General features: G+C 40.9%; 1 protein-coding gene across 1 annotated transcript; it reads right to left on the minus strand.

Moving 5' to 3' along the window:
* Positions 1–8,820: 8,820 nt before the first annotated feature.
* LOC115367281 (zinc transporter ZIP4-like) lies at positions 8,821–25,773 on the minus strand. The gene is made up of 12 exons (XM_030062952.1): positions 25,759–25,773; positions 17,086–17,469; positions 16,427–16,631; positions 16,126–16,319; positions 14,792–14,969; positions 14,376–14,548; positions 13,112–13,303; positions 12,333–12,434; positions 11,437–11,491; positions 11,129–11,281; positions 9,779–9,966; positions 8,821–9,113 (listed from the first exon to the last, which is right to left on the minus strand). The coding sequence occupies exons 2-12, from the start codon at positions 17,437–17,439 to the stop codon at positions 8,985–8,987; spliced, it is 1,923 nt and encodes a 640-aa protein (XP_029918812.1). The 5' UTR covers positions 17,440–17,469; positions 25,759–25,773; the 3' UTR covers positions 8,821–8,984.
* Between the last annotated feature and the right edge of the window lie 373 nt (positions 25,774–26,146).

The raw sequence follows: 26,146 nt of genomic DNA on the forward strand, positions 1-26,146 counted from the left end.
ATATATATATATATATTCACTCCATGATAATAATTTTATATTAGTTTTTACCTATTTTTGGGGCCCCTGTCAGGCAAGGGTCCTTGGAATTGTCCTAACTTTTCCCCCATATATGGCTCCCCAATCCGCCCAACTGCAGGCAAAGTACACAAGCCCTGATGGCAGAGCAGATAGTGTTTCTGCCTGCCATGCAGGAGACCAGGGGTCCAATTCCCCACCCGGACAAGAGGGTATCATTACCTCACTTTGTTGTTAACCATGACAGTGAAGTAATCAGGGGCGCTGCCAGGAATTTTGGGCCCCATGAAAAGAAATCTTATTGGGCTCTTGTATAGCCGGCCTATAGGCCGGCGAAAAATTCTGATGCTGTTTTATATAAAACTATGCATTTTAATGATATTTTTGACTATCATTCCCATATTTGTGAAAAGAACAACATGACAGTTGCGTGGTTACTGCTCACTGTCTCCCTTGTAGTCCCGCATGCAGGTCTAATTTATCTCCAAAACTGTAGACTCACAGGTGGTGGAATTGGATTTGGGGTGAAAAAATACATATATTAGGCTATATGGTCGTTGCAATTTAATCTTCTGATTTCCAGAAAATATAAACATTTCTCTGACTGTATTGAGAGCAGTCACTCAGTCTGCATGCACCAGAAATTTTCTCCTCTGTTCCTACGGCAAAGCAGGGGGGTGAGAGTCCCAAACTACTGACCAAACATTCTATTTCAGTGATAGCTGAATTTGAACTATATTATATATACAAATACATATACATATGTATACAACAACAAAGCATAATAATAATAATAATAATAATAATAATAATAATTTAGCACCTGGGTTATAATACAAATTCACAAAGAGTACAGAAATGAAATTTACAGAAACCCTAAATGCCACTGTGTATGTCATCCAGCCAATGACAGGCAGAATACTAAGAATCACTTCACTGTCATGGTTAACAACAAAGTGAGGTAATGATTGATCCCCTCTTGTCCGGGCGGAATTGGACCCCTGGGCTCCTGCATGGCAGGCAGAAACACTATCCGCTCTGCCATCGGGGCTTGTGTACTTTGCCTGCAGTTGGGCGGATACTCCACTCATGTTGATAACTTATGCAAAACAGCAAAGTCCGATCGGCTTGAAAAGCTAGCGTGGCTGCAGGACAAAACCATTTCATGCACATAGGGGGCGTTTACTTTGTGGTCAATGGGGATTTTTAACTTTTACTGCCAAAAACAAAGAGATCATAATGGTACTATTATTTTTGAAATATATATATAAATATTCACTCGATGATGGTTTAATAATTTTATATTAGTTTTTACCTATTTCTGGGGCTCCTGTCAGGCAAGGGTCCTTGGAATTGTCCTAACCTTTCCCCCATATACGGCGCCCCTGTGTCAGAGGCTTGGAACAAATCACTTTCGTGGCCATATGGCGTGGAAAACTTGTTGGTCTGTTCTGCAGGAGTCACCCTGCAGGACAGGGTAAGTTTAATAATTTACTCAGTAATAAATGAATTAACGAATGGACCTTATTGCCACAAAGGGAATTTGTCTTGCACACAAAGAACAACATTAACACATTAAAACAACATTAAACCATAGGTCCTCCAGGTCACATCAGGTCATCATCATCATCATCATGATCATTGCATCAGATTATAATTTAACAGTCATGACTTTTGTAGAAATTAAGAATGTAAAAATAAAGTACAAAAACCCTAACAGGCTAGATGGACTGAATTTGTCAAAATCAGCTCTACAAATTACTAGATGACACTAAGAAAAGAAATAAAAAAATGAAAGTATTGGTTTTCATTGCTTTGTTGATTTAATGTAAATGTTACTCAGCAGGCCTAATCCACCCTGAACTGATAATGAAATACAGTACTTTAGTCCAAAAAGGTGTTCACAAGTTGAACAGCTTTGTATTCAGATAAATCATAGTGATTAGAGATAAATTATAGAGATAAATATCACTCGTGATATTTATCAAGATAAAAGACACGTAACACTCGTGTCTTTTATCTTATCTAAAAGGTAAGTGTACACTGTGCAGGTCCCTCAGTGCTGCAAGTGGCTGCACAAACTGCTAACCAATCAAATACAGCTGGGAATGAAAAATACACCAAGGTGTTAACACAATGCCACACCCAAAAATAGCACTGGGTGGTCATAAAGAAACAAAAATTTCCTGTAAACATTCCTTGTGCACCTTGTGTCAGTGTCTCACTGCCAATGTCTCAGTCAAAAGAACTTCCTCAATTCACTTTCCCAATCATGTAAGGTTACCTCTTTGTTTGACTTAGTGTCCTGTAAATCCTGTAAATCACTGGTTTAATCCATCTCCTTCTCATTTCGGGTCTAGTCATTGACCCTGTTGTACAATTTTGACTGACAACAACTTAAATAAATAAATAAATAAATAAATAAATAAATAAAGCACAAGTTGACCGAGTAATACTGAGATGGGACGAACATAGATATGAAACAATAAAACACTGTTGCCCACAGTACAAATACTGAATTACAGGACATTTTGTATTTCACAAAACAAAAGGTGTTTTACAGGAAATCAGATGACCCCCATCAGATTAGATAAGAAGGGCAAATAAACTTCCCGGGAATTTTGCGGGAATTTTGAGAGTGCCTCAGAGGCCGTTGCCGGGGGGCTGTTACCGGGGGTGTGCGTCTGACCTCTGAAAAGTAAGAATAGAGCAATGCAACCGAGAGCAATGCAAAATGTAGTCTGTGTGCATGTAGAGAGCAGTTAGGTTGCTAGGCAACGTTGACAGAAATGCCGGTCAGAGAGTAGGGGAGCGAGGGGTACAACCTAACGTTTCAGGCCAAATGCAAAAAAATGTAGGATATGTAGGAGTTAGAGAACTCATTTTTTTATACAAGCAACATACACATCTCTGCTACAAATGAACACTTTAACTTTGTTTCTAGAACCTAACATTTCCGTGGAATTTCACCCTAAGTGGAAGAAGAGAAATGTTACAATTAACCCCAATATTGGGGGCCCACAGGTGGGCCCCCATGAGTGTAACTTTGCAAATTTCGCAGTTAAAAATGCACTGGAAATGGCTCCAAAAGCATGAAATATCAGCTTTTTACACACTTTTTTTCTGAGGGGGGTGTGGGGGAGGTTCAAGCTTGCAGGGTGGGCCCCAAAAACTCAGGTATGCCACTGTAGGCTATCTATCAATAATAATGATGACTGATGACGAATAATGACGAAAAAAATACTTTTATTATACACACACACGCACATATATATATATATATATATATATATTTTTTTTTTTTTTAAGTGAACAGTCATAATATTGACTATTGCTATTTAAAGTGCACATCTTATCAGGAACACAGTCACTAAACTCCCTCTCTCTCCAGAGGTCATGGCCCCAATCTGGCGTTTTCCTCTTGGAGCAAGAACCTGGAAAGTGAATGAGAGTGATAATTGTAATTAGTATTTATATTTATGTATTGGATCTTTATCTTTAATTGTATTTATATGTAGGTATGTATATATATATGTATATTTATTTATTTGACTCCTCCATGATGATAGAGGCTCATGTTATATCCACACACATGCTCCACCTTGTGCACGGACGCGCGCACGCACAGCTACACTACATAGCTAACGTTACTCTTATGTTAGTGACAAATATGCAGTTGTTTTTATTGCGGCTTAGTTGTAACACTGCGTTACAACCAACCCCATTGTGTAGTCACTGGTCTCAAACCTGACTTGCACTCACTATGAGTTAGCTAAATGTTTTGAATCAGTGCTATGTTTTAGGCAACATGACGCTTAATACGTTGATGTAAGACTGGATTCGGTAACACATGCAAACAGTTCAGTAGTCAAAAAATTATAAGGGTAAAGAAATTCACTTACATGGTGGTAAAACACACTTGTGCACATATCTCCTCCAAAATGCAGCCAATTCCCCCCAAAATTCGCGCTGGGCTCTCTTATGATTATGTGATGAAATAACCAGAAGCACTTGCCGGTTGACCTTGTGCAACTACCTAAAAAGTCTGTGTTACAATGTTAGGATGGCCGTGTAGCGGTTGGACAATGGACACATGAGGCTTGAGACAGAGGTCAGGTGCAGACCAACCAGGTGTTTATTTCACCCAAAAAAGACACAAAATAAGAAAAAGAAAGACATTCTCCCACAGAACTGTGGACCACGGGCAGCATGTGGTCCTGGCAGCAACAGTGATTGATTGAAACAGGCAGCCTTATATACCCTGCCACTGACAATGAGCTGAGCCCTGACCACAGCACAGGGAGATCTCACCCTCACCCAACATTTCACTATATACAAACAAACAACAGACACATTAAAATATAGCTACCTCAACAAAATCAATAACTCTAAATGATCTGTGCTGTGCTCCACCTTACACTAGATCAAATCAAAAGGTATAGAATTAATCAAAACTCCATTCACCCCTACACTAATCATGATGTGGTCTCTCCTGGAACCTTTAAATTGGTGCTCAGACCTTGGGGACTCTTTTGGCCTGAACACCCTGCAGAGGAGTACAAAGGTACGTGAATGCACAATGAAACAATCATACACACACAAAGAGCACATGGCATTACTCCACACTAAATGCATGTTTCTTTGTTTTACAGGTTGGCCTTCAATCAATGACCAAAAATCTAAACACCATAACAAACAGAAATTCAATAAAATAATTCAATGCTTGGTGTTTGTGTCATATTTCATTTACCCCTTACTCCAGAAAATGTACTTTAGAATAGACCAACTAAGTAATGAAGAGGGCCTTCATTACATACAACTAACCGCGCGTTAGGTCCTACCCCGTGCTCCCCTAGGGATGGGCGATACCACACTTTAAGGATTCCATACAATACCGATACTTTTTCTTGCATTTTCATCGATACCAATACCGATAATTTCTTACTGGCAATTTTTTTCATTCAAAATATTATTACATTTAAGTCAAATTACATGACAAATACAGACCATTTATACCATATTTATTATGGTCAATACATAATAAAACTAAAATAAATAGCATAAATATGAATGAAATAAGTTAAATGTGAACAAAAATTTGCACATTTTCACTTTTCTTGTCAAAAAAAAAGAAAAGAAAAAAAGACCGATCTGCCATTGTTTTCTGTGTGTTCCTCCGGCTCCCGCATTCGAGCCACTCTTGCAGGCTGTAGACGCCACATAGGCTGCCGATGCCTATTGGAGCTGACGTAGCAGTGTGGCCTTTATGCATTTATTTCTACTGCAGAAGGTGTATCCCCAACTTTAATAATCCATAACTCCCCGAATTTTTACCCGATTTGCCCACGGTTTGGTTTGTTACAAACAGCAGAGTTTCAGTTATGATACAGGATGCTGTCACACAGTAAAAATACGTACTTTCATGCTGAAAGACTTTGTATTATAACAAAAACATATGGTATGGCATATAGATAAATGTATAAATTAATTAATTTTATAATTTAAAAAAGAAACAAGTTTGATTGTTCATTTGAATTTATTTCTCTCTCTTTCTCTCACTCACACACACACACAGAGGACATCACTGACAATCTGACCCGTCCTGTCAAAATCATCAGGCTTGAAGTGTTCAGTACAGAGCTTTGACGACTCGGTCGCAACAAAAACCTCCCGTCTTATAGCAACTTCCCACTGCCTCCTCAAGCCTGTATTACTGTGAAACCTTTAAAAAGAAAAAGAAAAAAAACCCAGCAAGAGTCAAAGAGAGAGAGAGAGTACCAGTTCCTATAATAACGTTACACATAAGTAACGATGATGTAATATTATAAATGGTAAAATAACCAAAATTATTGTTCAGTTTTACTTCTGAAAGGTAATCCCACGCGATCTGGTTTAAATCCTGTGCCGGTTATTGCAATCATAAGCTGCACAAAATACCGGCATTTTTGCTAGCTCTCCATTGACTCCGGTTGACTCTGGTGCTAGCCTAGAGTGAAGAGACCCATCCAATATGGCGGTGACTCTATATATTATTAGTATATTATGTCTATGGTTAGAGCCCTACTCTAGCCGCTTAACGACTTCCACATACACACACATTGAAAACTGAAAAAAAGGCGGGAAAATGTGTCAAACTTTAAACTGTGATTTTATAAAAAAAAAAAAAAAAAACAGTAAGGTGTTTGAATATACCCCTTACATCAAAAATAGTCCTTGTCAATGTCACCTTTTTAAAGGTTGATTCTACGTTTCTGCGTGACCGTATGACCGAGATACGTGGCTTCAAAGTCCCCATTCATTTCCTATGGGATTTTTTGAAAGCTAAAAACGTGATTTATGTTGCCATGGTAACTGCGATGCAACCAAAATTTGCAGGCTAGGAGATCTGAGCAAGCTGCACATTTTGTACATTGACTGTGTAGAGGTATTCTCAACTGTGTAGGAGTACGGGCCTGGCGAAATTTGCGCCATTCATTGTGGATGGGACATTAGCGCAGTTTTGGGGATTTTTGTCGCCATGGTAACTCCTTAAATATACAGAAGTCATAGCACACTATTCCCGACTGAGACGGCCGTTTTCATAATAATAATGTCACAGGTATTTTCGAAACTGTGGGAGGAGTAGCGAACCGAAATTTTACGGAAGAGGAAGTCGAAATAAGAATAAGAAACACGCAGGATAACAACAGTGACCTCAGACCTTCGGCCCGAGGCACTAATAAGAAACACGCAGGAAACACGCGGGAAACACGCAGGATAAGAAATGCTAAGAAACAGGCAGGATAAGAAACACGCAGAAAACAAGCAGGATAACAATAGTGACTCTGTGCTGCCCCGAGGTACTAATAAGAAACACGCAGGATAACAATAGTGACTCAGGGTGAAGTGGACAATAGTGACTCTGTGCTGCCCCGAGGCACTAATGATGGCTTTATGATGTTCTTTTTCCATGTGAAACAAACGTATAAAGAAAATGGGTTCCAGTGATGCATTCACTGGAACCCACTGGAAACAACACTGGAAAAACACTTCAATGAATTTGAGGATCATTCTTCGTAAATGCAGCAAAATAGTTCTTACAGTGTGCAATCTGAATAAATGTAAGGCTGTAGACATTATTTCTTCTGTTGAGGAGTTAGTTAGGAGTTATTTCTAGTCGGTTTTGCTCTACAAAGCTTTCCTGTTGCTTGCCTGCCTGCCTGAAAAACAAATTGGGGAATGTCTTCCATACTGCATTAGGACCAGAATGTCATGTGGTCACATAACAGAAATATTTGAATTGTGGAAGAACCGACAGCGCCCTCTAGTGGGCTCACATGTCACATGAGAATACTTGTGTGACTGAGGATACTGAGGACAGTCATATTGGCTATGAATGGCATCAACATTTTCACAGTTTTAAGGGTGGTTACAGGTTGGAAAACATTTTTTCCCACTCGGTCGGACCCAAATGCAAAACAAAATTCTGCCTTGTCTGTTGTGCATGTGCAATGAAACAACATCAAATCTTAAACAGTAGTGTTTAAAAGCATTTTAATTTTTCAAATATGACAATACAAAACACATAATTACATTACAATCAATTAACTCTACATTCTGTGCCAGCATAATTAATATGCTTTGGGTTTTAGTTACATTTAGCACAAAATACACTTTAACATGTATTTTCCCTCTGATTCATTGAACAAAATGTTTTAATTTCCTAAAACTGTCAAAACTGTGCAAAGAACAGGAGTTACAACTCAATGAAAAACCCAAAGGGCACATTTTGAAATTTAGTATTGTTCTTCTTTTCAGTACCACCAGGTTCGGCACCAAGATTTAAAGGTATACACATTCTGGAGTTGCTTGAGTTCAAGAGTTAGTTTTCTTTACACTTCATATGTAATATTATTATTATTGTTTAGTTGTTTAGTTTTAAAGCTGTAATAAAACTCACTGTAAGAAAAAAAAAATGTCAGAACAATGCACATCTGTTGAGTATCACTTCAATGGAATATGGCAAAATAATTTGAGACTGGATAGCCTAAAGACAATAACACACAGACAACATATTACAGTAGTGATGTACAGATGGGTAAAGACAGACAGCAGTGATTTCCATCTGCACATTTTCATCATGGATGGGAATTAACAAAGTGGGGGGAAGAAATTTCGGAGAACTTTGGTGCTTATAAAATCATCATTTGGCAAGAACTGCTGATTTCTCATGTTATTAAAATATTGAGGTAAAGGCTCCAGACATCACTGAGGTCATGCAAGCAACAATATACGGTGTTCTGAATGAAAGGAGTGTACAACAGTCGTTACTGTATGTGCAAACATTTTCTTGCAGGTCTATATACATGTGCATCAATGTGTGTGTTTTAAAAATCTGTAGAGTCCTTACGAAAATCCACAGTGAAACAGGCCCCCTTTTCTCAGCAAATTAACGTGTTGATCTGTGTGTTCCTGTATGTTTGTTGTTGTGTCCGTCTATCACGGCCTTTATTATAATTATATTATAATTATAATTATTATTTATATAAAAACGGTGAAAGGCAAAACAGCATTTAAATATGCTGCCCCTGCAGATTGGAACACCCTCCAAACTACCCTGAAGCTTCCAGATTTAGTTTCTTTCAGTTCCTTTAAGGACACCCTTCAGGATCTGGAGTGTGAACTTTGTGGGAAATCCTTGAACTCATTTGCTGCCTACTACATCAAAGCCCTGTAATTGTTTTTTTTTTTTTGTTTGTTTGTTTTGTTTTCCCATGTCATAGAACTTGTTTGGTCATGTGTTTAATGTGCTGCCATCTTGGCCAGGTCACTCTTGAAAAAGAGATTCCATTTTATCTCAATGAGTTTTATCTGGTTAAATAAAGGTAGAAAAAAAATTATCTATAGTGATTACACCAGCAGGAAGAGAAATCCACCGAGCCGACCATTGTGTTTTGTGCGTGTGTGTCTGTTCCAGTGTCCTTGTATTAAAGGCCTATCTTGTCTTCGAACAGCGACAGCAGCAACAGGATGGCCCAGCCGCTCAGCAGGCCGATATTTTGCAACAGAAACATCAACCAGGGTCTCTTGTTGCTGGAGTGAACCATGGTGGAGAGCTGGAGAGAGAAAGAAGGTACATGCACACATTACATTAGAAGAACATAACCCTTCCTGTAGAAGTTTTTTTTAAAATTCTTTTTTATTGAGTGAGTGAGGGTCAAAATGCATTACATTTATATTCCAAGAAATTACATACTCTTTGATAAATCAAATTTCATTCACTGCGCCTTTTGAGGTGTTTGTCCTGTGCAGTGAAAAACTGCAGATGGTGAATGGAAGTGAGGACAAATTAGACTCAAATGACAAAAAATGTGGAATAAGTGTGGGGGAAAAAGGAGATCCATGTAGACTGAACCATGATATTATGTGCTTATTCCACATTTGTCATTGTGTCTACAGGGTCCTCACTTCAGTTTTGTGTAACGCACCTTTAAAAGAATCTAGTTTAATCTATGTTCTCTCTTCCTTTTTGTAACTGCATGGAAAAGATCACACCTGACACAGTAACTCAGTAACATTTACTCTGAGTACATTTTAAATGAACAACTTTTTACTTTTACTTCTGTAGATTTTTACAGCACAACTTCTACTTCTACCTCAGTAGATGTTCAGCAAATTAACAGTACTTCTACTTGAGTAGCAATTGTAGTAGTAGTAGTAGTAGCAGTTATAGTAGTCTTTCCACCACTGTATGTTGATGTGTAGAGACACACACACTCACCATATCAGCCAGTCCCACATACAGAAAAAGCCCTGCAGTGACAGCAGCTATCCACTGTTTGGTGGCAAGGTCAGTGGCCACAGACAGAGCAATGTACAGGCCCACGAACGAGGTCATGGCACTGCCAACATTCAGCAGCAAAGCCCGGCGGACTGACAGACCACTGTGGAGCAAAATGGCAAAGTCACCTGGAGAGAGACAGAGAGAACGACAGAGAGAGAAAGAGAGAGAGAGAGAGAAAGAAAGGAGGAGGTGTGACTCGTGTACACACCTGTTCACTGGGACACATTTGACATATTCATTTTGTTTTATGGAAAATTATGGGAATTACAGTTGTACTTTCCAATTTAGGGATGAACGATACCATTTTTTCCTTGCCGATCTGATTCCGATGCTAAATTCTGCCTAAAAGCCGATACCGATCCGATACCGATCCAATATGAACGTGCTTCTGCTGTAGCCTACACTACCAACCTTACATGATATGATTGCTGTCATCAGGTTAAACCCTTTTAAAAACATGAAAGAACATACAGAGAATGAATGCCACAGAACTGTTCTTTTATTATCCAACTTAGTTTGACAGTCTACACTCTTAAACCGTTTTGCCAAATGGCAAAACATTTTGCAACTTACCGTATTGACCCGCATAAAAGACGACCCTGATTTTAAGACGACCCCTCTTTTTCAAGACCCTGTTTTTGAAAAGTACTTTTTATATGGACAAAATCTTGTTTGAATAAAAAGCCACTGGCCGGCATCAGCCGAGCCGGCCGCGGCATCGGTCGGCATCAGGCGGGCCGGCCGGTGCATCAGGCTTCGCAATGCTCGGTGACTTGCTTGCTTTAGCTCGCTTGGCGGGGCCTCACGTGGCTCAAGGTTGCTTGAGAAGGCGAGCCTCCTTCATGGTTTTGTCAATAACTATACTTTGCACTGAAAACAAGCGCTCCCTTACAAGGGATCTCCTATGGAAGCAATAATAGCTTACCTGCACGACGGCGCCCTGCGTGCATCCGCATCACGTGGTGGTATCGGTGTATTAACGGGCACACTCGCCGATTCCGATGTTACCAAATAAGGCTATATCGGGCCGATACCGATACCAGTATCGGTATTGTTACCATCCCCACTTTCCATACAGTCCTCACTGTACATAATGCTAGACCTAGGTGTTAAAATACAGGCATCACAGACATGTCGATAGCCAGATAGATAGACAGACAGGTGGATAGATAGACAGATAATGCTGCTTGTATCCCCCTCATCATCTTTATAGCTGCTGTATAGCTACTCATAAGGACACACCAGACATACTTTGTGTGTATGTGTGTGTTTGTGTGTGTGTCTTACCCAGCTCATGTGGTAGCTCATGGCAGAGTACAGCTACTGATGTGGCCAAACCAGACCTCCATGACAGGGAGAAAGCCGCACCAATCGCCAAACCATCGGCAAAGTTATGGATCCCATCGCCTATAGTGATCATGTAGGGCAGCAGACGCTGTTCTGGAGGAGAGGATGGACAGACGGACAGACAGCAACAGAGACAAAGTTATGGACCCATCCTCCCATCGTGTTAGTGGTAGGCCGAGCAGAATCATTACCGCTGTTATCACTGTTGGAGTGTTGAATGTGTGTGTGTGAGAGGGAACTTCACTCACCTCTGCTGCGCTCTGTTGGCTTTGGAAATGATCTGTTGTCGTCTTCACAGTCAACCTGAGATGAAAATGTACATTAAACACATGTAACATTATGTTGTAGTAATGGCACACAGATCGTGTGTTTGTCTTGGTATGCAGCTGAGTCACATGCAAATTGCTGCATACTATCAAATAAAGTAATTCAAGGTTTTCCTGTTTGATTTTTTTCTGTTATGATTCAGTTTCGAAACATCAGCTGCTAAAGGCTTTGTTTACACCGTGATAAATTGGATATGGTTTTTTGTGACTAAACACCGTCAGCGCTATATCATATTGGTATTTTGGAGTCATCGACACATGCTTTGCTTGCTCATGCGGTATTTTTGTGCTTGTGCACCAGGCTTGGTGCAGAGAGGACCTCAACTGAAAGTGCTGATGGTACAACAGACCAATTTGATGCTCAGTGAAGGACGGCTGGTGGAGGTGTACCCGTGGACAGTATTTTCTTTATTGCATTTGATACATTGATATTCCAAGAGAATAAATTAACAATGATATGCATATCTACTTGATTTACTCATTTATTCCTCTGACATGATGAATTCCAAGAAGATGTTGGTTCATCTCCACACCCCTCTATTTATATTCCACTGCTCCCAGCACTTTTACATCAGATGAACAAAAACAGCAGGTGAGTTTGATTTAAAGAACATTGAATATTATAAGAGGAAGTGATGTGGATGTAGTGGCAGGTGAAACGCAGTTTAAAGTGCTGCCCTCACTTACATCTCAGAGGCTACAGGAGAACTGAAATAATCTGAAAAAATAGTATCTTGTGCTTGTTTTACCTCTCCTTGACTCTTGATTAATATTCCTTCTGAAACTTCCCCTGTCTGTCTGTGTGCGTGTTGTCTCACGAGGTCTGTTTTTGATGGTGACTGTGATTTTTGTTGTTTCTTCTTCTGTTGGTACATCTCTAAAACTCTTCCATGGTCACAGTGGTGCGGCTCTGACTCTTCCTGGAGAAACAGTGAGGAATGATCGTTATGAGTGAATGAGTGAAACTAAATTCTTTATGAAAGAAATCATTCAACATTGCTGCACAATTTCAAATATAAATTTTGATGAATGAAAGATTACTATTTTGCAGTGTGAAGGAAGTGTTTTTTTTTTTTTTTTTCCTGCATTAAAACATCCTTTTAATATTATTGATAGTCTTTTTCTCTTTACAGAAGTGGAACATGATATCATCCAGCAAGTCTGCCTGCAACATGCAACAATTGCAGGTTTGTTACAGCCGTACTACTCATTTTCAAGCTCTCAGTTATGAAAGTTTATAAACTGTAGCTGAGAGGAAGAAACTGAGTCAGGGGATGAAATGATGATGGGTTTTTCTTTTTAAAGATTTTTTTTGGCATTTCTGCTTTATTTGACAGTCACAGTAGAGATAGACAGGAAAGGCGGGGGAGAGAGAGGGAATGACGTGCAGCAAAGGACCTGAGGTCGGATTCGAACCCCAGTGGCTGTGATTGGGACTAAGCCCTGGTACATGGTGCACGTGCTTTACCGGTGAGCCACCGGGGTGCCCCGATGATGGACTTTTTCTGAGGAATTATTTATGTCAACATCTGTGTTACTAGTCCATGATGCTGTGGGTGATGGTAATGTTTATGTCTGTCTCTGTGTGACTCCTCACCCTGTGATGATGAGGATGATGGTAATGATTATCTTTCCGTGTGACCAGAGAGAAGATTGCCTCCATCAGGTAAAAGTAGTAAATCCCAGCCAGCACCACCAATATCTTGTATATGTAGTCGTGACTGCCATCCTTGTGATTGTGATCTTGGTGACTGCCGCCTTCGCTGGAGTGCACGTGTAAGCCTAGAAACTGAACACACACACCAAAAGAAGACCTGAGCTGTAGGGCTGTAGTCTGTTAGTTGACTGGTCGATTTATTGGTCGATACGTTCTTGGTCGACCAAAATCTGATTGGTCGATTATTTGCCTTAGTAAAGCACTAAGTTAGCACTTAGTGCTTTACTCCTGATAGAATTAACACGGCAAATGGGGGTGTTTTCAGAACACCCTGTTCCACAGGTAACAGTCTGTCTTCAGAACACCCCTGTTGTTTTCACAATTTTGGATTAGCCCAACCCACTGGCGGAGACAGATAGGTTTGCCCGTATGTTCTGAATTGAAGAAAAAATTAGGCTTGGTTTTCCGAATATTTGCTTAATTAAGAACGATTAATGAACATTTAGTCCTCTACCATGTCAAAGACGTCATCAGTGTGGCAGCATTTTACCAAAATAGATGGAAAAAAAAGTCGAATGCAAACTTTGCAAACAACAGCTTGCGTATCACAGCTCAACGACCAACATGACATATCACCTAAAATGGTAAGCTAACATGTCTGCATTAGGTTGCTCCGTCAGTTTTGAGTATAAACATATCAGAATTGGCATATTTCAAAGTTTTAGTCTAATAATCGTTTTATAACTGCAAGCGCACACACTCTCGATGATGGCAGCTTGACATATTACTATTTTCGGAAATCATAGGCTATGATATTGCGTAGGTGCACGTGATGCAACGCTGTCAGAGCCGACCGACTCGAGTGTGTCATTCAGTGCAAAATAATTAGGTCAAAAATGATTTAATATACTGCAAATACTAGTTGTTTATGTTTATTTATAATTCATTTAGGCGGACAAGGCTACCAGGTAGGCTACTGCCCAGTTAAACAATCTAAAAATGGTAACTTTTTTTTTTCTGTATTCCCGCCGCCCCCTGATTAGTCGACTTTTGGTCGAAATTTCAGGACTTTAGTTGACTAAGATTTTCTTTGGTTCACTACAGCCCTACTGAGCTGGCAGACGTTTTACTTTGTACAATGTGTGGAAATGAATCCTTTCTATGTCTATTTTTGGCAAAGCTTGTGAAAACATAAACCAGTCACCATGGGCATCAGGTGCAGTAAGGCGTCCCCTGTGAGTGTACCCACAGCCAGGCTAATGCAAAACTGGATGCTCAGCTGGAAGACGTCGGTGCAGGACGTACACAGCAGCACCACGATGCCGAACATGGACGTCAGCGTTATCACCATGTTGGCTATGGTCGCGTAGATGTATCCTGTGAGAGAGACAGAACAGGAGGGGACAGGGAGCGTCGGTGATCAACGTTCTGGCTGCAGGCGTGAGTGAGAAGTAAGAAAAGTAGCTTCCCTTCCAAAAGACTCAAGTGCCACCAGTACATCTATCCTGAAAGGCAAATGTATAAAATCTTCAAGTTATCTGGATCTTTCTGAGCACATGTGGTTCTGTTGTTCCTCCATTCCCACGATACACACACACTCTCACACACACTATCACTTACTCTCAGCTGTGGTAAGCTCATTGGGCTGTGGACGCTCTGTGTCGCCAACACAGGCTCCACTCAGGATCTGCTGGACCAGCGCAGGGCTGAGCCGGGCCAAGTCGGATCGATCCAGGGAAGAGGCAGCAGAACTGTTCTCCATACCGTGGATCAGCACCAGCTCCTCAGCTGAGAAACACTGCGGGCAGGGAGAGAGGGAAACAATTTAGCTTTAACCTGATGAACAGCACCCTGAAAGGTAAGCTGGCCTTAAGATTCACGCTTTGACTATCTTGTATAAGAGATGGAGTTAGAGATCTGTCTGCATCCAAACTCATGGCCATGCACACACACATTTTTACCTGCTCAGCTTAATGCCACATTTGAATTATAGCTTGAATTTAGAATATACAGTACAGGCAAAAAGTTTGGACACACCTTCTCATTCAATGCGTTTTCTTTATTTTCATGACTATTTACATTGTAGATTCTAACTGAAGGAATCAAAACTATGAATGAACACATGTGGAGTTATGTACTTAACAAAAAAAGGTGAAATAACTGAAAACATGTTTTATATTCTAGTTTCTTCAAAACAGCCACCCTTTGCTCTGATTACTGCTTTGCACACTCTTGGCATTCTCTCGATGAGCTTCAAGAGGTAGTCACCTGAAATGGTTTTCACTTCACAGGTGTGCCTTATCAGGGTTAATTAGTGGAATTTCTTGCTTTATCAATGGGGTTGGGACCATCAGTTGTGTTGTGCAGAAGTCAGGTTACTACACAGCCGACAGCCCTATTGAATAACTGTTAAAATTCATATTATGGCAAGAACTAATCAGCTAACTAAAGAAAAACGAGTGGCCATCATTACTTTATATGGCCCGCTACAATCACGGGCCATATGATGCTGGAATTTCCATTAGTAAGATAGTGAACTAATTAGCCAGCTAACGTTAGCTAGTTCTAATGTTAATTCCAGCATGGTCTGCTCCCCCTCCGGCAATTATCGTCCACTTATCGTTATCGAGGTGAGGTGCTCAAATATACTGTGATATTGATTTGAGGCCATATCACCCAGCCCTATCTGATAGGGACATATTGAATAATTTTTGAATACAAAAAAAATAAAAAAATAAAAATAAAAACACATTCATTGCAAGGAATCTTCAGATATTGTAATTAAACAGTTTTACAGTTGAACAAAAAATGGCTTAATTTCTAAAACAATCTGGACAACCATCCACTCAGGTGTGAGGAGCCCCTCTGTAAACTTTGGTCCTGTACAAAATGTGGTAAACAATGGAGTCTGATTGACAAACTAATAATGACACTATTTTTGTAAGTATGTGTACCGGGGCTTCTGTGTTGTTTCCCCTGTGTTCCTCTTGGTGTTCATGGGTACTTCTCTTCCTCCGCCTCTGATCGCTGTGGTCATGATCAGCGTGCTCGTCTTCATGGTGCTCGTCTTCATGGTGCTTGTGCTCGTGTTCGTGCTCCTTCTCCAAGCTAGGACCCAGCTTCAGGCTCCTCATGAGAGCCTCCAGGTCTACAGAGCACAAACACAAACCGCACTTCAACAAAAGCACCACCCAGGTTCACACGGGCCTCCGATACGTGTATGTGTGTCTGTGTGGAAGCGTGTCAGACATTTACCGTGGATGGTGAAATCCTCGGAGCCGATACGCTGCATGATGTAGTCCAGGAAGTAGCTCTCCTCAGGCAGGAAACGGTTTATGAAGCAGTGACCCTGCAAGGCGTGATACAGGACGCGCCCCATCACTGCACCCACCTCGATCTCACTGGCGCCTGCTGATGATGCATTCACTGCTGCCATGATGGCGCTGGGTGTAACACAGCTCTGGTTACCATGGTGATAAGGAGGATGGGGGATGGCGAGAAAGGAAATATGGGTGTAAGGAAGAGAAGAAAGTCTTGCTCATTAAATCAACCAGACAAGAGGTTGTGACATTTTTCACAATGTCTCACGTGTTTTAAAATGCAAATCTTGCAAATCTTTTTTTAAAATGAGAGTCGTTTCAGGAGATGGAGGGACTGTAACTGCTGAACACATCTATTACACTGTATTTATAATAAAGGCTGCTCAAAGCATGGAGCATAGGAATTGAATTCCATTGAATTTGCATTTAATTTCTATGGCATGAACTTAGGAGTAACAAAAGGGAGGGCGTCTCTATTAAGAGCATCAGAGCTGCAGACTGACTGAGTTAAGCTGCTGTGATTTGGCAAATCTGTCCCACAGACTGAATAAAAATACAAAAGAGTATCACAGGTTGCGGCAGTCTTTAGCTCACCTCGTTGCGTGAGGGCTTGTAGTGCTCATCGAGCCCTCGAAGCAGACTCTCCAGACCATGAGCGTCTATGCGCTCATGCTGGTGCTCCTCCTCGTGGGTGTGTGTGTCGTTGTGCGACGCCTCGTCCTCCTCGTGGTGGTGATCATGGTGCTCATGATGTGTGATTTTGTGCAGGAAATGCTCGGTCTCCTCTCCCCACCTCCCCTCTGTGACGGCGGTGCAGGCCAAGCCAGGAGAGCTCAGGTAGAGCAGAGAGCCAGCCGCTAAAGAGGAGAACTCTGACACACTGACTCGCACCTCTCCCTCCTCTGCTTCTGTTTTACTCTCCTCCTCATGGATGGAGTGATTGCTCATCAGCTGGTCGATGCTCTCCGTTAGATTGCACTACATACACACACACACACACACACACGTTCAAAAATATGTAAATATAGAGGAAATGGAAAAGCTTCTCTTGTCACTGAAGTGTTGTAAACCTTGTGGCTATGATAATCTGGATGGTAAATTATTACAGCTGTCAGACAGGATTGTGACAAAGCCATTGTGTCATATTTTTAACCCTCCTATTATGTTTGGGGCCAATGTTTAACGTCTCTAAATAAATGATTAACATCATTTTTTTTTGCTTTATATTTAATGAGTGTTCCTAATGTAATGGGTACTACTGGGTAAACATGAAATTCACATGATGATTTGTTTTCAGTGTCCTGTACACACTTTGTAACGCATCGGTTATAAATAAGAAAAATCTGTACTTAGAAATAATATAAAGCCATTAAAACACGAAAAATTTATTTTTCTTTCCAATTTTAGGTCAATCAGTGAGATTTTATGGTGATTTGCATATTTTTTCATAGTCGTGTAATAGGAATACTGGACGTATAAGTGTGGGTGGGGGGGAGTTATGTTTTATTTAAAGGGCTATTTAGGTCATCAACAAAGAAACATAAAGTACTTGACACATAAACTTTGGTAACAATTTTAGTTATAATAATTTTGTGGAGGTTTAAATTTGAAAATAATAGGAGGGTTAATTTATGTCTGAATGACAATGTTTATCTCAAAATGTGGAAAACAGCAAAGGTTCCTCTGCTGAAAAATAGCAAGTACTCATTCACTGGACCTAATAGTTGGCCTATCAGCATTCTGCCTGTTTGAAGCAAATCTATGGATTGAATTGGAGTTAATCTATATGATAATAATTTTATGGATTAACCTCTTCAGCTCCACCTCTCCCACAGTGGAGTTTGTCATCGCTGCATGGCTGGGCTTTGTTCAAACCCACAGAACTTTATTATAAATTCAAATGGAGATCCCAATGTATGGAGGACTAAAAGGGACAGAATGAAATAAATAAATACATCTTTAAATAAATACTTAAAAGTGTCATTAATTACTTAAAATGGGAATTAAATAAATAAATGTGTCATTAAATAAATAAATGTGTCATTAAATGTGTCATTAATTCATTAAAATACCAGTTCATTTAATGTAAAAACATATATATAATTATTTCATTATTTATTTAATTATTTCATGGACCGGTGTTGCAGTGCTTCATGAATTAATTTTATCTGTCAAAGTCACCCATCAAAGTCAGTGGGCGGGACTAACGTGAATCTAGCCTAATCGATTGCTTAGGTCTGAAGCCTGGAAGTCTGCCGGAGCCGGGGGAGTTTTGCTGAGAGCCTCTCCAGTTAAAGTTACTGCTTCTCTGAGTAGTTCTGGGCAACTTCTCGACATTTTGTGGCTGCACCTATCTAGCACACATCGCGCACCGCAGTAACATTTGCTCCTGCAAGTCCCCCATTTGCTTGAACCGAGTAAAGGTTGCGCCACCAAGTGTGTCAGAATATCAAATCAAATCAAATCAAATCAAGCTTTATTGTCATTAAGCTACACATACAGCAGTAGTGCACACAAAATGAGATAGATTTATTCACTTGGGATCCCCGAGTGATGGTAAAGTCAGCAGTTTAAAAGTCTAACAGCTTTCTGGAGGAAGCTGTTGCTCATTCTGGTGGTTTTGCTTTTCACCGTTTGCCTGATGGAAGCAGCTCAAAGTATTTGTGGAGCGGGGGAGAGGGAATCTGACAGTGTTCAGTGCTCTACTCCTGCAGGAATGGGATGTTTCCATGGAGCCATGTCTCCGCAAAAGCAAGCACACAGCAGTCTCTCTCCTGCGGGTGTCTCTTAGCAAGCGTAGCTCGTCCAGCTTGTTGTCGAGGGAGCGAACATTGGTCTGGAGGGGTTAGCCTTTAGCCTTTAGCCTTTAGCCTTTAGCCTGTAGCCTAGCGTGGATCCCGGCTCTCTTCCCCCTCATTTGTTTACGTTTGCACCGCTTGCGCTCCCTCCTCTCCCTGGTGACTGCCGGTGTAGACGCAGGTAAAATCCCGTGCTGGCGTAGTGTGTCCACATCAAAGCAGAGAGCCTCAGTTCTTGCAGCATGCTTTACCCTGATGTTTAGTAAAGTCTCTCGGCTGTAGGTTATGCAACCTGAGCGTCTGGGTTAAGCAAAACAGTTAAAAACTTTCACTCTAGAATGTGTTTACTTGCTCTGCATCAATCGATTATCTGAAGTCGATCTGTCTTGGCTTGCTGTGCTGGGTAACCAATCAGGTGTTAGGATCCGCCCACTGACTTTGATGGGTGAGTTTGACAGATAAAATTAATTCATGAAGCACTGCAACACCGGTCCATGAAATAATTAAATAAATAATGAAATAATTATATATATGTTTTTACATTAAATGAACTGGTATTTTAATGAATTAATGACACATTTAATGACACATTTATTTATTTAATGACACATTTATTTATTTAATTCCCATTTTAAGTAATTAATGACACTTTTAAGTATTTATTTAAAGATGTATTTATTTATTTCATTCTGTCCCTTTTAGTCCTCCATACCAATGTTTCCAAAGACACCAAATATTACCTGCTCAATTACAGAGCAATGCGTATTAAATTATACATAAGAAATCTATTTTTTTTTTAAATTTAATTTAATGGTGCAACAATAAAACAATGGCATCTTTGGTTTGAATATTTCACTCAATGTCAGCAGATTCAGAATATATAGGTGCCATGTTCATGCAATATGAAAAAATCTAACTTTGAAACAACTTAAGGAAAATTTTTAAATTGAAATCTGAATGAATATGTGTCCCGAGGTCAGGAATTATTAAACAACAAGGCATTCTCCTTTCAGGGGAGAGGAGGAGGCGAGGTGACAAGACCTAATGGGAGGATTTTTAACTGCTGAGACACAGGCTTTTCTGTGCCAGAGAACGAGAAAGAGCAATGATGATGAGGAAACAGAGGCAGCTCGCCCTGTTTACTGATAACATGTGGCTCTTTTAACTCAGAAATTATTGCACAGAGAAGAGAGAGAAAAATATCACTGACACGATTCCTCATCCCACTACTGAGGCTCACCCACCCAACTCTGACACAAACACACCCGCACAACTAATCCATTGTTGTACAACATTAAATTACAACAAAGGATTACAAAAAAGAATTCATAATTTTTTAAGATGATACATTGTTGTATTAAATAGGCTATAGCATGACACATATCAGACAGCATAACATGCAACAAATGCTGTGAATGCACACAGTAAGCAATGTCACAATGACACACTAACTTGACAAAAACAACATTTTCAACATATCACTGTCACAGGAGAGTGTTCCCACCTGCTTCAAGACAGCCACCATTATCCCTGTGCCTAAAAAGTCTGCAGTGTCTAATCTAAATGACTACCGCCCTGTGGCACTCACCCCCATCCTGATGAAGTGCTTTGAGAAACTGGTTCTCCAGCACATAAAGAACAACATCCCTGCCAGTCTGGACCCTAAGCAGTTTGCATTCAGAACCAACAGATCCACAGAGGATGCCATATCCACTGCTCTCCATTCAGTCTTCACTCACCTGGAGAAAAGCAGCACCTACATCAGAATGCTGTTTGTTGACTTCAGCTCAGCTTTCAACACAATCTCCCCCATGAAGCTGATTGGAAAACTGAACACTCTGGGCATCAGTACCACTCTCTGCAATTGGATACTGGACTTCCTCACAAACAGACCCCAGTCAGTTCGGATTGGCAGTCTCTCCTCCCCCACTCTAGTGCTCAACACCGGAGCGCCCCAGGGCTGTGTGCTCAGCCCCCTCCTGTTCACGCTGTACACCCACGACTGCAACCCCCGACATGGAGAGAACTCTATTGTGAAGTTCGCAGATGACACCACCATCATCGGCCGGATTTCCAACAATGATGAGTTCTCATATCGGGAGGAAATCAACCATCTTGCAAAATGGTGCACAGACAACAACCTTCTGCTCAACGTCAGCAAAACTAAAGAGCTGATAGTTGATTTTCGAAAAAAAGAGGCAAAGACACACAACCCTGTCTACATCAATGGAGCTGAGGTGGAGCAAGTGTGCAGTTTTAAGTTCCTGGGAATCAACATAACAGAGAACCTAACATGGACTTCACATATCTCTGCCCTGGTTAAAAAGGCCCAGAAACGGCTGTATTTCGTAAGGAAACCTAAGAAAGCAAAATTCCCACACCAAGTTCTTGTCAGCTTCTACAGAGGAGCGATTGAAAGCATCCTGACTGGAAACATCACAAACCGGCATGGGATGTGCACTGCCCAGGACAGGAAGACTCTGCAACAAGTGATTAAAACTGCCCAAAACATCATTGGCACCCATCTACCAAGCATCAGTGATATCGGGGAGGTGAGGTGCCTGCGCAGAGCCAAAAGGATCCTAAAAGACAACACCCACTCCAGCCACATCCTGTTCACCCTGCTGCCGTCAGGCAAAAGATACAGAAGTATTCGCTGCCGTACAACCAGACTTCAGAGCAGCTTCTTCCCTCAGGCTGTGAGACTACTAAATGCACCATCTGCACTCCTCCATGTTTAATAATTTTATTTTCTATACAATCAATTAATCAATCAAGAGGGAACCACACTTTAATTTCATTATTCAACCTGTTGTATAATGACAAATAAACTTCCTTGTATCCTTGTAAAATTTTACTTTAGCTCATCAGAATTGTGGTTTTTATTAGCCTACGTCTATTTTAAGTTTAAGTTTAACTACCTTTTACACTCACTGACCTACAATAAATGTTATATCACTGCTGGTTCCATCAGTTGATAGACAGAAGATATGACCAGCCATGATCTACTCGGTCACTTCCATATCCTGTTTGATCTCTATACATCTGTGGTGATTTTTACATTTTTGTCATGCATTATTCTACATTAGATGGCAGATTATTAGCTCCTAATGTGTGTTCAATCAGATCTGTGCTCTGGGCCATCGTGCTGTTTTTATCTCGTCACTTTCTTTCATAGTCAGTTATATTACTGCTCACCCTCACAGTAGACATTATCAGACATGTTCTGTTCTTGCACACAATAACAAGTCCAAGGACTCCATTCACAAGATAAAAAGGTTTGGTCCCTTCTCTGGAACTACGACTGCAGAGCAGTAGCGGCGCCAGGATTTTGTGAATGGGTGGGCCTACAGAGAAAACGGGTGGGCCAATAAAAAAAATAAATAAAAAAATAAATAAAAAGAAGGGAAAAACACAGCACCGCACTGCCACCTGCATTACAGCAGCCCTGTCTGCACCTGAGTGGCTATTGTGTCGCTGTCCTCACCTCAGTGCTGAAGTGGACAAAGACCTATAACTCAGCAGACTTCATTTCTCTCTCTCAGTTATTGACTAGGCTACACAAAACTGCAAACGGTAATATCTCTTTGGGGGTTTTGTCTCTCTCTCTCCCTCTCTCCATTTATTTAACCAACCAAGCTACACTGTTACAACATACTCGGATCGAACAGAAAGTGCAACATTATACAACGGATAAAACGCACACACAGCATAAAAAGGTCCAAGTTATTTTGGTGACATGACGCTGGGTCGGGGAACTTGTGACGTGCTAGGCTGCTGCTGAACCCTGCCTCCTATAACACATAAAACGCCATCATAAGTTACCTTTGTCTGCTGCCAATAGTTTTCCTCCCAGAAAACGTGCAGACAGACAAACAGACAGACACACTGCCGTTAACATTACTTGCCTTTCTCTTTCCCTTGCTGACATGACTGTGAGGGGATGGATGAAGGAGGAAGAGGAGGAGGAGGAGGAGGAGGAGGACTAGCGTTGCTTTGGGAGCGGGGCCGGACGGCTGAGCTCACCGCTAAACTAGCACTCGCAACATTTAAATCAAGAGGTGGAATGGCCGCAGGAGTTTCCTCCTGCTCAACACGGTGTCGTTTGGTGAAAAAGCCAAGTAAGCTGCTCTGTTTCACCATAATAAATTCCATCTCCGTCTCTCTTTTTTCTCTTTACCTGTACACATTTCTTTCTTCCTGAGTCTGGGTGGGACCGTTTGCGCGCAAACTTAACTCATTCATTTCATTGGGTCACATACTGATGACGCAGCCTGGGGGCGGGCACTCACGTATGACAGAAAGCTGCTGATTGACTGAGAAGCTAGCTTCACATGAGCTCTGCTAAAACTGGAAATAGGATGACCATTTTAATCCCGAAAACATATTCTTCTGATTGGGTGGGCCTGGCTCAAAATGGGTGGGCCCATTGCTGGCGGCGCCTATGCTGCATAGCCATAATGGCTGCCAGAGAGGACAGAAACACCTGGACTGTGCAGATCTAAAGCTGTGAGTGCGAGGACTGGTCGAGGAGCCAAGATGGACAGCACACTGCCTGTGATTCTGTGGCTTTCTGACAGGGCAAACTAACTCAATAGTAATAAAATAATAATATTAACAATTAATGGGGCATTTTGTTATTATTAACTAATTTGCAGCACTGTGTGAGTGTATTTGTGTGCCTGTTTTTGTGTTCAGTGCTCAGTGATCAGTGGGTTCAACAGGGACTCAAAACAAGGACATTTGCTTTAACTTGAATCCTGTTCATCAATATCAAATAAACAAACCAGGAGAGAATGTTTTCCTAGTAAAAAAAATTTCCAGCTTTTGGGAAGCAGAACACATCTCTTGTTAAATAGCTTGTAAGGCTGTTTGTCCCGCTGGCAGATGTGCATTATCATTAGGCTACAGTTCATCGAGTTACAGCAACATGACCGCACACTGCTGTGCTCAAGCTTATTGCTTATAGAAAAGTCAAATCCACAAGCTACTGCGGATTGCATAAAAATTAATAACACGGCATTTTCCAGATGAGATCCTACAGTGATCAGAGGGTTTTCAGTTGCTTACACAAACTATTTTCAAGAGGGGAAAAATCACTATCAGTGCAGCGCCCTCACTGCAGGAAAGCGGCCAGGCGCGCAACAGGTGCGCACTGCACACCTGAGGACTGTAATAAGCCTAAGCGATTAGGCTATTTTATTTCTCACAGCGTTTGGTTTCTGGAACATATGAACATTTTGATCACAGACGCACATTTGATAAGAGTTTTTAGTCGGACCCAAAGAGCCTTATCTAACTAGAGCCTGCATTTATTTACACTGTAACAAATTACTGTTTTTTTACGGTGGGTTTACAACAGTATCCTACTGTATTTTACAATAATTGAAAAAATACTGTTAAATAGTCATCCCTCACATGTAAATTAACAGTAAAATCAGTCAGTTAACAATAACCGTAGATAACTGTAATTTAACAGCATTAAACAGTATTTTCTGTCAAGCAGTGGAGACAGGTGCTGCTGTATGATCCCTTCTCAAGTCCAGTCACTATCTTTCAGCATCTTACTGATGATTGTGGGCTTATGTTTCTTTTCTTTTTTTGATGATAGCACTTCGTTATTGATCAAACTCCTCATTTTTGAGTGACAAGATGTAGCCTAGCCTAACTGGCTATTCCTGCACTTGACTTTCTGGAAAACGGTGTTAGAGTGAGTGTTCTTCTTTGTCAGTTCTGGTTCTTGGTTCTTGAAAACAGCGTCAGAGTGAGTAATCACACTGTCCACTCCGTGCTACGCTGCTTCTCCGTGTCCTCCGCTAGCTTAACACACTGCCATATACTATAAAATTACCATTTTTCATAGCTATCCAGTGGCGTGGTTCAGGAGGTAGAGCGGTCGTCCGGTAACCAGAGGGTTCCCGGTTCAATCCCCAGCTCTTCCAGAGTGTGTCGAAGTGTCCTTGAGCAAGATACTGACTCTGTCCTGATGGACAGTTAGGCGCCTTGCATGGCAGCCTCTGCCATCAGTGTGTGAATGGGTGAATATAAGGCAAAACAGTGTAAAGCGCTTTGAGTGGTAAGTAGCCTAGAAAGCATTATAGAAATACAGTCCATTTACCATTTTACTGTCATGTAGCCTACTGTTATCCAAAAAACGGAATTATACTGTTTGATAAATTACGGTAGATGCGCTGTAAAATTACTATAACCCTGTAATCCTACTGTCATGTGCTGTACTCCAAAAAACGGTATTATACTGTTAGATAAATTATGGTAGATGCGCTGTAAAATTACCATAACACCCACCGTTATCCTACAATCATATACTGTAATCCAAAATACGGTAATATACTGTTAAAATAAATAACAATAGATTGATTGTAAAATAACAGTAAAATACTGGCGTCCCTGCTGCCAGTATTTTACTGTTATTTTACAGTGAAATTCCTTACAGTGTAATAAAGCTTACCTTTTCACACGACACTTCACCGCACTGCACACGCTTCTCCAGTATATTAAAAACAGAGCGAAGAGCCCCCTGAGTCAAACACTGTTGACCCGGCAACATCATGGCGAGCACATCTCTGTAGGCCTGCTCCACGGCAGGGGAGCCCGATACGGAACCGAGCGAACCCAAACCGGCAATTAGAGAGAGGAGCACCGCGGAGCAAAACATTTCTAAAATTTCCCTCGAACTACTACTGTCTTAAAAAAAAAAAACAAAAAAACTTTAACTTAAAAAAATAATAAAAGGAGATTTAACAGTGACCACAGAGGCCTGACGGAGTCCCAAGGAGACTCAATCTTTGTGTCACATCCAAGCACACACACCCACTTTGGCACATTCAGACCTGAGC

This window comes from Myripristis murdjan, chromosome 11 (assembly GCF_902150065.1).
Source record: "Myripristis murdjan chromosome 11, fMyrMur1.1, whole genome shotgun sequence".
Lineage (NCBI taxonomy): Eukaryota > Metazoa > Chordata > Actinopteri > Holocentriformes > Holocentridae > Myripristis > Myripristis murdjan.

What these genes read in the sequence shown, in the direction of transcription:
- LOC115367281 (XM_030062952.1), bottom strand. Translation starts at nt 17,439, where the DNA reads ATGAGCAATCACTCCATCCATGAGGAGGAGAGTAAAACAGAAGCAGAG. An exon ending in ATCATCCTCATCATCACAGG is followed by an intron (nt 12,435 to 13,111) that starts GTGAGGAGTCAC and finishes CTGTTTCTCCAG; the next exon opens with GAAGAGTCAGAGCCGCACCA. An exon ending in CACCATCAAAAACAGACCTC is followed by an intron (nt 11,492 to 12,332) that starts GTGAGACAACAC and finishes TTTTCATCTCAG; the next exon opens with GTTGACTGTGAAGACGACAA.